This window comes from Onychostruthus taczanowskii, unplaced genomic scaffold (assembly GCF_017590055.1).
Source record: "Onychostruthus taczanowskii isolate IOZ18803 unplaced genomic scaffold, ASM1759005v1 scaffold33, whole genome shotgun sequence".
NCBI lineage: Eukaryota > Metazoa > Chordata > Aves > Passeriformes > Passeridae > Onychostruthus > Onychostruthus taczanowskii.
The window spans coordinates 5893487-5908786 of NW_024500683.1; the positions used below are offsets into that span (position 1 = coordinate 5893487).

The 15300-nt window shown below is 37.5% G+C and overlaps 1 protein-coding gene across 1 annotated transcript in view; it reads left to right on the top strand.

The window, feature by feature from the left end:
• The window catches only part of EYS (eyes shut homolog), a 614241-nt gene that overhangs the window by 586305 nt on the left and 12636 nt on the right, over nt 1-15300 (top strand). Inside the window, exon 37 of the mRNA XM_041410576.1 lies at nt 6440-6612. Coding sequence (XP_041266510.1) covers nt 6440-6612 — 173 coding nt within the window. The remainder of the gene's footprint in view (nt 1-6439; nt 6613-15300) is intronic.

Sequence of the window (15300 nt, forward strand, 5' to 3'; positions counted from 1 at the left end):
TTTAAATCTGTAGGAGCTCCAAACATTGTTCAAAGTCTGCCAGTTCATCTCTAAGCTGCTCACGTGGCTGATGAATGGGATGAGAGGTGGTAGCCAGGAGAGGTTGCCCAAAAGTTGAGCCTCTGGTCTTTCATACTTTGTCTCAGAGTAGATGGAGCTGAGTGCCCAGGCTGTATGTACAGAAGGAGGAAGCACATTTGCAGTTCCAAATTGCTGTTGAGTGTCAACACTTCCATTGTAATAAATTTTGTTTTCAAACACTTTGTAACACAGCTGTAAAACCTTTGCTGATGAGGATTTTTTATTTTAAAAATATCTGCCAAGATTAATTATGCTTGCTTCCCCTTATGTGCTTTCACATGTGTTCATTTATTTCCACATATTTGCATAAATTTTTTTAAAAAGAGAAAAGTGCTGATTTAAAACTTGTTAAGATACTGACTGAAAACATTGCAGACAGTGAGACAGATTTGAATGAGAAAAAAGACTTCACACTGTGAAGCCTCTGTATGATGCTTCTTAAACCAACAAAAACCTGTCCTTCTGTGAGCTATGAAGAAAAACATTTGCATATCTGTCAAACTAAAAACAATCTGCTAACTGTATTGGAGAGAGAATTATATGGTAATTGGTTTTTCTGCCTGTGACACAAATCCTCACCTGTAAGAAAATTGGTACAAAAAAACTGCTTCTAAAGCTAGTAAGCTGTATTGATATTTGGTTGACCCAAAGTTTAGCACACAGATTGCTCCTCATTCCCCTTATGAGTGTATTTATATTCTCCTAAATACAGCAATGAAGGAAATGCTTTAAAAACATAATTTGGCATTGTTTTCTGATTGTTGCACTGCTGCATGTCACAACTGTTGCACTTTGCAGGATCCTCCCAGAGCTGTTAAACCCTTGACATTTGATCTTTCTGAGAAGCAAGAAAGGATAATGGTTTTCTTATGCCTTTATGAGCATATTAGAGGCAATACAAAACCAAAATTGCAATACAAAAAAAAGCATAAATGTGGACTGAAACGTCCCACTCCCACCCACCCACCTAAATCCTTGCTTCAGCAATTTACTCGGCTAAGTCACCTTCATGTCCATAGGGTGAACCACCAGCAGCAGCATCTAGAGCACATTTGGAAAGCAGGTGGCAGGCTAGAATGACAGCTGCTGACAGGAAAACATAGCAAGCTTGGTATTATAGGCAAAGTTCTTTTTCATCATTGCAGTTTGTATTCCAGATGAGTTTAGGGATTATTCTAAAATTTCTGGGGCATTGGGAGAAAGGGGGCGGGGGGCATAATTTTTTTTTCTGCTGTTTGTTGTTTGCATTTAATTTATAGTGACCTACTATTGAATTCTACTATTGTCCCCATATTTCAGCTAGGTCTTCGCACACCAAGCTTATGTGCATGCTTGTACCACTAATGGCCACCTTTTCCTCTCACAGAAAAGTGAAGCATTGCCGAAGAGGCATGGATGTAGCTTACATATAATTTCTGTCAAAGTGCAGTAACTGTCAATATTGTCTCAATAGATTTTCTCAGAGGGAACTTCTTTCTATTTTCAAATCATCCGTGTTCCTTGAAGAGCAGAGTCCTTGAAGGAACTGGATTTGTGTTCAAATATTTTCTCTGCTGAAATGAGATCTCTCCAGAGGTTTTAGTTGCTGTTTTGAGCTATTTTTGTCCTGCTTTCACCACCCTGCCAGAAAGTGTGCAGTGCTGTTAAGCTGTAGATTCAGTTGCTATAGGGATAATGCTTTGATTTAAATAGAAACAGAAATATGCAGCATTAATCTTTACATTCTGGCCAGCAACAGAGCACAACTGCTGTGCTTTAACAAAACAAAGGGGAATTACTTGAATAATAAAATGAAGAATATAATTTTCAAGGGACAATAATATCCCGTATTATTTTATTTGTGAGGCAAAATTATGAAAAATAGAAAATTACATGTAACAAGATTGTCTGCTAGGTGTTATGGCTACTTCTTGTTGGTGAAGTAAGAAAAAAGTGTATCTTGTATGCTGTTTGAACAGATCAGACAAAATGGAGAGGATTCAGTCTGCTAAATGTGAGCATGTAGTGTCACTTTAGACATCCCTGGGTAGATGTTTGGCCATTAGCTGTGGCTTCAGAAGAATTTGGGACTTGAATAAGTTTTCTGTCATATCTCCAAGCCTCATGTGGACTTCTCAGTACTTTATATCTTTCAAAGACCAACTGGCACTCAGGTTTCAGAAATCAAATCATACCCCATGTGTGTGGGGTGGCCCATAAAGGAGCTTCTGTAGTCTCATTATTAGGCCAGATTCAATTAAAATAAATTCGCAGTACAAGCACAGAATCAATATGGAACACAAGGACATAACTTTCATACTCTGTAAGGGAAAAGACATTTCTCTGTTTAATAATCATGGTTTAAAACAATACAAGTTTCTGTTTTGGGGGGTGAATTTGCTATCTAAAATTTTTCATCCAATTTGCCTTATTTAATAGGACACTTTTGCAGCATTCCATGGTTCTCCTTGTTTAAATACAGCTGATTCTCTTCCAATCTTTTTTCTGGTAAGGCTCCATCCTTACCTCCCAGCCTGAAGATAGACTGGTTTTTGTTAATGCTCTGATTTTCCACTGTGTGAATTTGAAACCACTCTTATTTAGAAATTTCCTTCCTTGCTCAGAATTTTTCCACTATAAAATAAATTCAAGAACTGTATCCAGAAATCTCCAATGGATTGGGCAGCCTGATGGGGCTAATACATGCCAATATGGATTTGAGAGGTCCTGCTGTATCTGAGATACTTAAATGATGTTGAGATATGTTTCAGCTCCTCCTGGAGAAGTGTTTGGAGGTCAGACAAGATACCCTAGGGAGTTTCAGTTGTCACTAAACATCTGCCTAATCTCAGCTGGTCTAACTAATTTGATAAATTAATTAAGCTTCTGATCTCCATTGAGTATATGCCCATCTTGCATCTACAATCCTAAATTCAGGTGTCAGAATGTAGAGACCTGAACACCTCCTTTTCTGCTATAAGATTACTTGTTTGATTTGACACCACATTTGCATAGCTATGGGAAATTCCATATTTGTTAGCACTGAGAACAACATTTTAAGTTGCATATTTTCCATATTTAATGGAAGAATGTTTTTTGTTTCATTTTGGATCTAAGTAATCATTTCAATTCTTCTCTAATCCTTTAAGATCTTTAGTTATTTCACTATAAAGTTCAAGAAAGTTGGATCAGGATTTTGTGTAGTAACACACAGAATCACTTCTTACATATTTTATGTGCAAGATTTCATTACTTTTTTTATTGTTGCCTGAATTTCAATTAAAAATTTTGAGTTTTGGTTCGTAATCAACAGTGACATGCACTTGTCATCCTTGCTTATGTAGAAATTGTGTTATTTGTTTGAGAGCTAATTTTGGCTTTGGTAAGGAACTTAGAACCTGAATAAACCATTCTATGAATACTGCATGACTCTTTTAAGCATTTTACAAGAAGCAAAAAAGAAAACACCATTAAATTAAATCATCCTTGAACTTCCTAAATACAAATATTTCAGAACTTGAAGTGGTATTTGAATTTCCAAAATTTAAAACGAGTTTGTTTTGCTTCCTGAACTGGCTGACTTTGCCCCATACTTACTCTGAAATGCATCCTATTAAGATTCCTTTGCAAAACCAAGTGATTCAAGATTATACAGTTTCTTTTCTGACACAAAATCAAAGTTGCATTTGAAAGTCTTTCTATCCTTTCCCACCTAAAACTATGCTTTAGAAAAGAAGAAAAAAAAAAGGGTAGTTGCTCTTGAGATACTTGTATCTTTAGTATAGAAGAGATATTTACAGAATTTAATCCATGTTCTTCAAAAACCCTGAATATATGAATATCTTGCAGTGACATTGTCTCCTAAGACACACAAACTTAAGAGTGTCTCCAGGTGAGTTAAATGTGTAGAATCCTATTAGAGTCAGTGGAGATCCAGGCCTTTCCAGTTGTCTAAACACTGTCATTCTAATGGCACAGGTCCTGGGATACTTTTCTGGTCTTCATAGGAGCACAGAAAAGGAGCACTTCAGAGGAGCACAAGTCTTCTGCATTTCTTCTGTCTTACCTGCTGGCTCACACATCTCTCAAACACACCATGGATCAGAAGGCAAATATCTTTAGTCTGCATTGAGGCAACTGAACGCAGGACTTTATCATTAGGGCCATGCATGTGCTGGTTTGTGGGATGGATAGTGCTCCAGTTCCCATGACTGTTCCTGCCGATTGATTGATCACCACCAATTGATTAGTAGGTGAGCTCAGGCAGTTACTCGAGGATCCCATTGCCTGAACTTGAACATTCTGTCAGGTGTCTGTCAGAAACTTGTCTCCCCGGGCAACAGCTGCCCTTCTCATGTACTTCTAGGGCAACTGGAAGCCAGCTGGGCACCTGATGAAACATGAAATTAACTGCCTTGATCTCAGAGTGAATCTCACCTCTTATACCTAAAGAAATACATCTGGATGATGCTCTTAGTCACACAATTTACTTTTAGGTGTTCTGCAAGGAGCAGGGAGTTGGACTCAAAGATCCCTATGAGTCCCTTCCAGCTTGAGGTATTTTGTGATTCTAAATGGATCTTTAAATCCTCGATAGTCAAGTCACTAGTGCAAGCTCTTGGGCTCTCCTGGTCTGGAAAAACAAGCAACCAAAATCAGGAAGACACAGAGAAAACTAGACCAGCATGGCAGGCTGCATAATGGAAAACATTTAAAACACTTCCTCTTCCTTCATCTGTGTAAGGATTAGCAAATTTTGGATCTAACTTCTCAACAGCAGTCCAACTTGCTTAGGCATGTTAAATAGGCTTCATTTGTTGATAGATCATTGCTGCTGTAGGCCAGCAAACAGGTTCAGCTCTGTGCAAATAATTTTGAATTAATTTAAAAACCTGACTTCTGTTAGGTCGTAAGAGATAAGAATTAAAAGAAATTTAGAGACATATGCAGACACAAGCCAGGTAAAGGGGAAGAAGCCTCATGTACAATGCCCAAGAGCAGCAGCAGCAGCTCCAGCAGCCTCTTTCACGGCACAAGGAAGGGGCACTGCTGTTTGCACTCAGGGAGTTAAACCACTTCCCCATCTCAGCAGCTTTCATGGATCAAAGCATAACATTCGTAGCTGAGACAGAAAGCATTCTGATGCTGGCTTTGATGATTGAGGTGCTTTTGCTTTTGCAAGGTCCTGTCCTCTTTCCCCCTTCATTCCAAATATCTGTTTGTCACTCTGAAGAGTTTGTTGGCTGTTCTTTGTTTACATGTTTTCTGATCTGAAGGTTTGGTAAACAGCAGTTTCACAAGCTCCTCATTATGTTTTACACAGAAGCCATGGGCTGATATAATGGAGGATGTGAAACTCAGTTAGTGCAAAGAAAAATTCAAGAGTTTGCACAAAACAAAAAGCCAAACAAACATGGATCAATCAAAACCCAAGCAAAATATGAGTTTTCATTCTTAGCCTTGAGAGAAAAAACTTCCATACGTGTTTTTATTTAAGGGAATAATTTTTTAATCATATAGTGCTGCAAAATGCTAGAATGAAAATAGGTCTAATATATGTAATTTTAACTCTTTAGTAAGGAGGGTATTTTAGACATCAATGCCAAGTGTATTCTGTATTTAACAATTTCTGTAGAATTCATAATTTAAATTTATAGGTTAGTGTTTTTTGGGTTTGTTCCCTGGCCTGAATGAAAGGCATAAAGTGTAGCAGACAATAACAAGTTCAATGATTCAGTTTAGAAAATTTGCTTTTGGTATAGATTTACAATCATAGATAAACGAAACCCAGATTGCCACCTCTTTCATGGCCATATCCACTATTCTCTTTTCCATCAAGTGCTTCAACAAACCTACAGCTGATATGCCAGTTATAAGAATTTAGAAAATTAACAATGACTTAGTCAATGGCAGTTGCTGACAGACTCAAATTTTAGTAGCTGAAATTTGTAACTGTTAGCAATTCCCTTATGCTGGTTTTATTTTTATGACTGTTTTTTGCTGCTTGCCTTTCCCTTTTAATGCACACCATAACTCCTCCTAGTTTATGAAGCCAGGGTCTTTTGAAGTTATTTGTAGAGCAAAATGAACATACAAAAGCTACAAGCCTTTTTTTTTTTTTTTAAACAGGTGCTAATAGTTTCATGTTAATATTTTAAAAAAATATTTCCTGTTATGTACCTTTTTCTTTTATAATAAAATTATCATACCAAAAAGTTAAATTAGGAACTTGGTTACTACCTTTTTCTGTTAACCATTTTGGATCAGGTTATTGAATATAGGTATCCAAACTTGAAAATCTCTTGTTTAGATTGCTACTGACATGTTGATTTCTTGTGATAATACTGTTGCATTCTTTCCCTTCACTTACCCTCCGTAGCTGTGACTGCCTCACTGGATGGAAAGGTGCATTTTGCACAGAAACTGTGTCAGTGTGTGAACCTGAGCATGATCCTCCACATCTGTGTCAGCAAGGCAGTACCTGTGTGCCACTGCCTAGTGGCTACACATGTCACTGTCCTCTTGGAAAGACTGGTACCTACTGTGAACAAGGTATGTTAAATGCACAGGACATTGTACACACAGTTATGTGATGTAAAACCACAGCATTTTGCAATATACCAATTAAATGTGATGTAGAGACACAAAATACAAAATAGATTTAAGAAAGTGATGCTCCTTGCTGTTGGAAAAAGTAATTTAAAGCAATAAATTGTTAGATATTGTTTCCTTACTCTGCTTATATTTAATGCCATTTTTTCCTTCAATTTTTTCAAATAAATCAACCAAATTCACAAGCATGATTTGTCAGACACCAAGGGGACAGGAAGCATTGCAGAGCAATTTTATAGCGCTTAGTTCAATCCCCAATATCATCATAATGAAATATGATGGGAAATACACTTGAGATCACAGTAGTGGTATAGAAGAGGGAAGCAGCTGGGACCTTATCCAATTTCTACTGATCCTAATGGATAGGTTCCTGTTGACTTCACAGCCTGTTGGGTAGGGATACACTGACAATGATGACAAGAGATGCAAACATCACTGTAAAAATCCACAAGTGATTATTCTCCCTGACTTTCTTTCAACATGCCACCCTCAAAATACAACTTCAGTTTGCAGGTTTTACATTTCTTACCCTAATGTAAAGGAATCCTTTTTCTGTTTTCTTCTCTGAGAGACTGTGCAAATGAATATTCAGCAATGTGAATACACAGGTGCTGCAAGCTCAGGGGCTTTTCCTGGAAGTCCTTGAAGTGCCTCTGTGTGTAAGGAAGTACAGTCCACACCCTCTATTCCACAGCTCTTAGATTCATGTTAATTTTGTACACATTTATGTTTTCCTGTTGAGAAGCTTTCTGTAAGACTTTTGCAGAACTCCAGTTACTGTTAAATAGCTGCCTTTCCAAACTGCCTGTCAAGGTCCATCTCTCTCGTTGTGTGAGTTTGAAGCACAAAACTGACAAGCTGAACTGCATTTGACCTGATTTGCAGTCTTCCTCACTCTATAGATGGATAGTTCTTAAATCCCATTACATGTGGAATTGGTAGGCTCAAATGAAAAAGAATATAGTTTCTGGAAAGTTACTGTTGAATTCCTTATTCCATGTAAGAATGTGCTTGCTTTATTGCCTCTGCTGCAACTGCTGTTCAAGGCTCTTTATATGAACTTTTCAATTTTGAATTCTCATTTCAAGTGAGGTTTTCAAAAGTAATGCCATCTGGATTCAGGACACTGATCATCAGGATATGTGCTATACACAAAGCAGGTAACTAATCAGGTAAACACTCCTGTGTTCTGGTTCCAGAATACATTTGGGTCTTCTTATGATGGCCACATTATTAGTACAAAACTTATATTGGAGCAAGAGAAAATTGTATTTCTCACAGGTTGTCTTTCTTGTAGTAATTCTTCACCTGATAAACACATTAGAGGGTTCCTCTCTGTTTTATTTAAAAGCTTTCCTTTTATGAATAGGTATTGTGGATCCTGACCAAACTCTGTGCCCTGTATTTCACCTTACTCTATGGCAGAATAATGAATTATCATGAGATTTTTCAAAGAGCAGTTTGCACTTTTAGTGGATAGCAAATTGCTAAAAAACAGCTGCTTATCAAGATTGAATATCTCATCTCTGGATTAATGGTGGTTATTGGAGCCAAAAGAAAAAGAGACAGAGAGCAATGAACAGCCCAAGGGACTGAGAGAAACAAAGGGTAATTAAAGGATGAAGACTAATGAATGTACCAGAAGGAAGGAAAAAAGTGTGAGAAGAAGACAAAGGAGATTTATGACGCAAAAAAAGCATAGAGTGGAATAACAAAGGGTAAGAACAAACAGGGGTTTGCCAGCAACTGGTAAAGACAGTGCAACAGTATGGATTGCACAGGAACAGGTCAGGTGAAGCAAGAAAATGGGGCAATAGGGGTAGAACCACAATAATAAACAAGAGCACTCTGAACACAAGTATTAAAGGTACTCAGGCATAAATCATCAATAAACAAGCATTAACTTGTTTGGCAAACACTAAAAATATTTGAAGTTCTTTATTAACTGTGTACATGAGAGATGAGAAATGAAAGCATATGAGCAGATGAGGATGATGCTGTTCTTCACTGTGATGGTCCTGCTTAGAGCATCAACTCAAGCCACCAAGGACGCAGTGGCTGCCAGCACAGAGAGAGGGTACATCATGGTTAAGCTTTAGATGGCAGAGCTCCACTAGCAAGTGCTCGGTGGTTGCAAAACTAAGTTAGGACAAGACTAAGCACAGGGAAAGAAAGACCAGTTAAAGAACACAGTTTTCATGGCACTTATGGCCCGAGACTCACAGGACTTACTTGAATATCTCACAGTGACCAATGTCAATATGTAAATTGAGCAATATCTCCGGAGGCTGTAGAAAGATATGTATTATTTCATGTGTTTTAGAGGAAATAGAAGAAATCAACCAACTTGACAAAGAGAAGGTAGCAGTTTCAATTACTCTGCATGTCCTATTGGCTGTGCGAAACCAATTCATATTCAGGAAGTAGTGCAGTGATATTTTGTAGTCTGAAATGTGAGAGCAAATATCTCATTGTATATTTCAACCTGACAAAGCATGTACCAGGACTTGCTTTTCTCAGAGAAAGATCGAGAGGTTCAGCAGGTAGACAGCACCCTGGTGACTAACAAATAGGAAGATGCCTGTGAAATCTAAGACCAGTTTTGGGAAGGCAAGCATCCATAATGAGCACTAGGAAAGAAGGACAGGGCTGTAAATTAGATCAGGACAGGAAATAAAGCCTTGCCATGCAAGGCAGAGTAATACACTGATTCAAGAGCTTAAAACTCAACTTCTTGGGTGCACTGTGTTGTCCAAACCTGTTAACACTCATAAAACAAGAGTGTAAGGTTTAGAAAGGTAACACCAATGTAAACAAACAAAAAATGTTATTAATTTATACTTCCAGAAACAAAAGGATTGTAATGAAATAGGAAGGAAATTGAAGATTTATGGAGGAGTCTATTTTACTTGGTGTTAACATTGCCATTTAGACTCAAACCGCTTCCAAGACTCTTTGTGACACATGAAGCAGCAAATCATGTTCCACTGGTTTGAAAAGGTCACAGCTGTGACAGCAACACAGCAAAGCCAGCCCAGCTACTGAGGTTCATAAATGGCAACCAAATATTGCCATGATCTGGGCCAGCATTAATTCTTAGTTAGCACTCCCATAACCACAAGGATTGAGAATATGGGGAAGTAGTTTACCTAGTGGGGTTTTTTTAGGTAGTTATGTTTTCCATGACACCAAAACATGATGTTAAAATCTTTGGGTCATTTGACTTAAAGTTTGCAACTGAAGCACTAGACAATTCTAACTTTTCTTTTGATTAAGAAGGGAAGATTCAGCCGGCAGAAGCATAATAATTTAGTTATTTCAAGAACACACAATATTCAAAACTTAACAAGAGTTTCCAGTAATTTGTCTGGGGAGTCTCCTGTATGGCTTTGTATGCCAAATTCCCGCTTATTCCATTTATGCCAATGAATACCTTTGTAATTAGATCTCTCAAAGGGCTTCTGAAGAGGGAGAAGTCTCTAAGGACCTGTTTTTTTCAGTTCCCCTGCAAGCATATAGTAGACCTGTTGGTTTCACAGTGATTATTACTGTGAGAAACAGTGGCAAATATCAAATGTCAGGGATGATTCTTCCTGAGAAAGAAGAAACAGTGTAAAACCTTTTTACAGCAGGTAGTTTGATTATACAGCATACTGTACATATGAGAACACAATATCTTTTTCACAAATAGTAATTATTAAGATATGTGAACATTAAAATTACAGACATTATCCATAATTTATATTCTAATTCTCTGCTAAGTTCTATCTTAGCAGCCTATTCCTCTCACAAGAACTGTGTGCCTGTGTGAGGCCAGTAATCCTGTCTCCAGCAGTGGCCAGTAATGGAGGTTTAGAGAAAAAATTAACAAAGCTATGAACTATGCACAATATCTCCCTGAAGTACTCTTTTAGCATCTAAATATTTATTGCTTACCTTTTTTTTTTTTTCTTGCCATTTATCTTAATGGATTAAATCAAGTCTTTAATCTTGTCATAAGCAGCATCACCAAAGGCTATGAAAAACTTGAACAAAAATAAACTTTAAGTCAATAAAGTTCCTCTGACATTCCATCACACATGGAGACATATTTACACATAAGATAGAGTTTCTATAGGTACTGAGTATATTTATTTCCCAGATAATTTTGTAGAGGAGTGAAGAAGACCTACAATTTCAGGTTAGTTAATTGTGAGATAACAGAGACTGATAATGTTCTTATTTAAGGGGACAGCAATGTAATATTTGAAAGATTCTATAGATGGCACTATTGGAGAACACTTGCCAGTGGTGAAAATAAACAGGGTTTTCATCACAGTATTTCTATGAATTTTAAATTATTCAGCAGTTTTCTTTAGCAGGAATAAACATACATTCATAAAATCTATTATGATAATTTTTCTTCACTTCAAGGCATGATAACAGAATGCTACTGCCTTTTTCACAAAGAAACAAGTTAATAAATAGACTTCTTCAACTGCATATTAGTCTCTGAATGCCGTAGCTACTAATATCACCTGTCAATGTACAACTCTTGAAGACCTGAAAGAGAATGTATAGAGTTTTCTTTGTTCCATCCTTGTTTAATGAGATACTTGTCAAGCAATAAAGCCATTTCCTTGATGAACAAAGGGCGAACAACTTCCTTGGGCCATGTTTATTCAGCTCGTGTCAATTTCCTACACATTATTTTGATGTCAAATTCCATTATTCTGATATAAAAGTACAGTAAATTTCTGAAAATATCTGATAAACTGACAGAAAAAAAAATCCTTCTATTTTGAAATATTTTTTACTAAAAGTGTTTTTTACTTTCTACACAGTATAGAATGTTACTTGACACATTTTGACTATTATTGTAAGATAAATTAATTCACAGTAAGATTTAGCTCAACTTGTACATGTCAAGACACCTTCTATACACAGTCATGTACGCTTATGTTGGGCTTACCTGACAATGTGTTTAGACTTGCACAGTCTGTTTCATAGTTACCATTTGGACGCTTTTGTTTCTATGTTTAACCACAAGGACAATTTGTCACTGAGTCACTGTGACTTTTTTCACTATTGTCTTTTAGTAATTTGAGCAATGCCAATCCCATCAAGCTTTGTTTCCAGTGACATTTCTTGAAAATTTGTGGCAACATGAGAAAACGTTTAAGTAGTAGCCACAGCATTCGTCACATAAGGATAAAATGTGTTGTCTAAATTTTACCTGAAAAGCCATCTAAGCTTTCAGGTTTGTCATTAACAGTCCAGTAAATTTAATATTTATGGCAGGCACAAGGGAACATGCATTTGTAATATTCATCTGTATAATTTAAAATGTCATGTAGAATAAAATGAGTTACCTACTCAAATACATCATATATAAACCCAAATGGAAGTCATATATGATAAAATGAAGGAGATGATAATACCCTCCACACCAAGTCAGCCACGTCTTCATGGGATGTGATGTCCCAATAAAAATTCAATCATCTACTTACCATTCCTTCCACTCACCCAACTGAGTAAGAACAAGATCCAGCCAGCTAACTAGCACTTAGCAGAATGACTCTGAAATTACTTAGACTTCCTCTATGAGCATGAATGGTATGGTGGAAATGTGCTTACCACCTTACTTTGTGAAGGTGTTCAGAGTAGGGTAGGTAGGTAGGTAAGGTAGGTAGGTAGGTAGGCAGGTAGTTAATGGTAGGAACTGGTTTTGAAGCAAAGCACCTAGATTTATGTGTCTAAATGTGAGTTCAATATTTTAAGTTCCTATTATGAGTTTAAAGCTTTGAGAGCATTTCTCAGCCCACAGGGATGAGTCTGGTCTCAAAGACAGTTTTGGTGAGGACCTCCAGCAGGAGTTTCCTCCTGAATTGCTTCAGGAGCAGCTTTAAATACCCCATGATCCTCTGTTGAACTACACTGTAGCAGCATCAAGATACACTTAATCTGGACCCTGACTCACAAAACGATTTGCAGTCTGGACCTTAACACCTGTCTCATCATTGTAGAACTGATGTTTCACTTGTCCTAGCTCAGCTATCAGGCATGGGGAGGCTTCATCAGGCTTTACCAAGTGAAGAAATAGCTTTTTCTATGTCTTTTGTTATTAGGTCCTCACTCCTCTGAGCAGTGACTCACATTTCCTTTCCCCTTCTTGATGGAAGTTGGAACAGATTGCCCAGAGAGGCTGTAGGGTCTCTGTCACTGGAGATATTCAAGAACTGCCTGGACACAATCCTGTGCCAGGGGCTCTGGGATGACCCTGCCTGAGCAGGGAGGCTGCACCAGGTGATCCACTGTGGTCCCTTCCAGCCGTGCTGTGATTCTGTGTAGCATCATCAAACACCAGTATTCAGCTTAGAAAACAGAGCCATTAACCAGATACAGAAGGATTTGTGTAAATACCTGTTGTAGCTACAATGCACCCCACAGTGCTAGAGCGCTCTAGTGAGTAATGCCATAGTTACACAGCAAAGGTCCTACCAATTTAGCTTATAGGATCAGCAAAGGCATCCATTTACCTCATTTGTTTTAGCAAAGAGTTTCTCAGGAGTAAGCACATGTAACACAGGTGTTGTCTTGTGCAAGTTTAGCTGAACTTCTTATTTTCTTATCTTAGGTGAAAAACACAGTTTGCTGCCAAGAAAACAGAATTAAAGTACCTCACCCTCCGATGTGTTAGTTTTGTATATGCCTGCCATAAAAGAAAATTGAAAAGCTTAAATTGTCATATTCTTCACCTTAAAAGTTTGTCTGTCTATAGAAGCAATTTTGCAAAAATGAAATTTCATACTGCTCACCTCTGTGCACCGTGGTAGAGTGAATGCATTCTGTTTTGGGATACTTGTGCACGTATGGGTTCCATGCACCTGTCAAGCCAGATTTTTTCCATGCATATAATCAGTACTTGCAGGATCTACAGGCCATTTACAAGAAAATTGTAAGTCATTCTAGTCCTTCCTGCTGCATTGTGGCAAAATATGTCACTTTCTGACACTTGTAAGATACATTTACTGGGAATAAGCATACTTTTTAAAGAAAATGAAAATAAAATATTTGCATCTTAGAAGTTCTAGGATGAAGTCTATTAAATAGAGTATTGTATTTGATATCTATAAATCAGGATAATATCTCCTTACTAAAGAATTCTGACATCTGCTGCTGAAGCTGTGGGTCTTATTTTTTAATACTCTATCTGAAATATGAAACCATGGACTTAATTCTTTCCCTGAGTGATACTTTAAAATCACCTTTTATCCTTGTTCTCTTTCTCTGCTTCAAGGCTTTTTATCATACCAATCTTCTTTTCATATCCTTCTCAATAACATGCAATGTAGTATTTCAATCCTGCTGATTTTGCTCTCACACTAGTCATTGTCCAGCCTTCTTCCAGAAGCAGCAAAGAATTAACTACATTGATAAAGTGAAACTGAATCTGCCATAGAGACTTTCAGATACCTCATTACACCCTTTGCCTAAGGCAACCTTTTAAGCAGCAGCACATTTTCATGTAAGATTGAACACTGTGGCACAGTTCCTCCACACGCAAGTCTCACTGTGCAAAAATCTGCTAAGAGGAGACTGACTTACAAATTGTGCATGAAGAAAAAATGTCTATGTACAAAATGAATTCTTATCACTGATTGTTTTTTAAATATGAAGACATCAGTATAGGAATTTTAAATACTAATGGAGAGCCTTCTCTTACCTACTGAAAAAAAAATCCATGTGGAATAATAAGTATTACTCCGTCTTTTGTATCTTATTGTGTTTATAAGTTTTAGTGATGTAAAGTACAGCACCAAATCTGTTTAGCAAGCTTTACTACTATTTATCATTCAGGGTAATTGCTATTCTAAATACTTCTATTTCTGTGAACCCTTAAGTATAGATGCCAGGAACTTCATGCTTTAGACATTATGCAATATATTACTACAGACACTGCCTAGCCTTGATAGCATAACAGCTATTGTGATACTTAGGAGGGGAGTGATTTGAGAATATGTACATAGAATGAACAACAGCCCATCAAAAGCCTGATTCTGATCCTTCAATCATTTCATAGATCTGTTATAACTGATATTCCAGTGATTAAAACTTACTTTTAGCCTTACTGAGATTTTGTGCCATCAAATCCATGTACCTTCCTCAGAAATATTATCTGCAACCTACCAGGGAGATTTAATAAAAAGGTCAGCTGTGCAGTTACTGCCCATTCAAGAGGCACCCTCAGGTCAGGTTATGCTGATAACAGGTGAGAGATCTGGATCCTCTCCAGTGATGATCTGCCTGCTGGACACTGTCCACCAGGGACACCTTGAACCCTATTCTGAGGGAGGTGGTGGTGGGTGTGAGAAAGAGGCAAATCACAAGAGCTTGCAGCATGCTGGCTGTGTTCCAGCCTCATATCTGGGGCCCATCTGTGACAGGCAGTGCAAGGTGCAGCTGGGGGTGAGTGGGCTCACCAGCAGATCCTGGGCAGAAAACTTGAGTGTGGAAAGACAGCAAAAAGTATCTCAGAATGTACTTCAAGGACATCCTGAAGGTATATCTGACTGAGAGCAAGTTACTATAAAACAATGAAATTGTACACTTCATGAAATTGTGTGAGTATTTTCTTTCACTATAAGA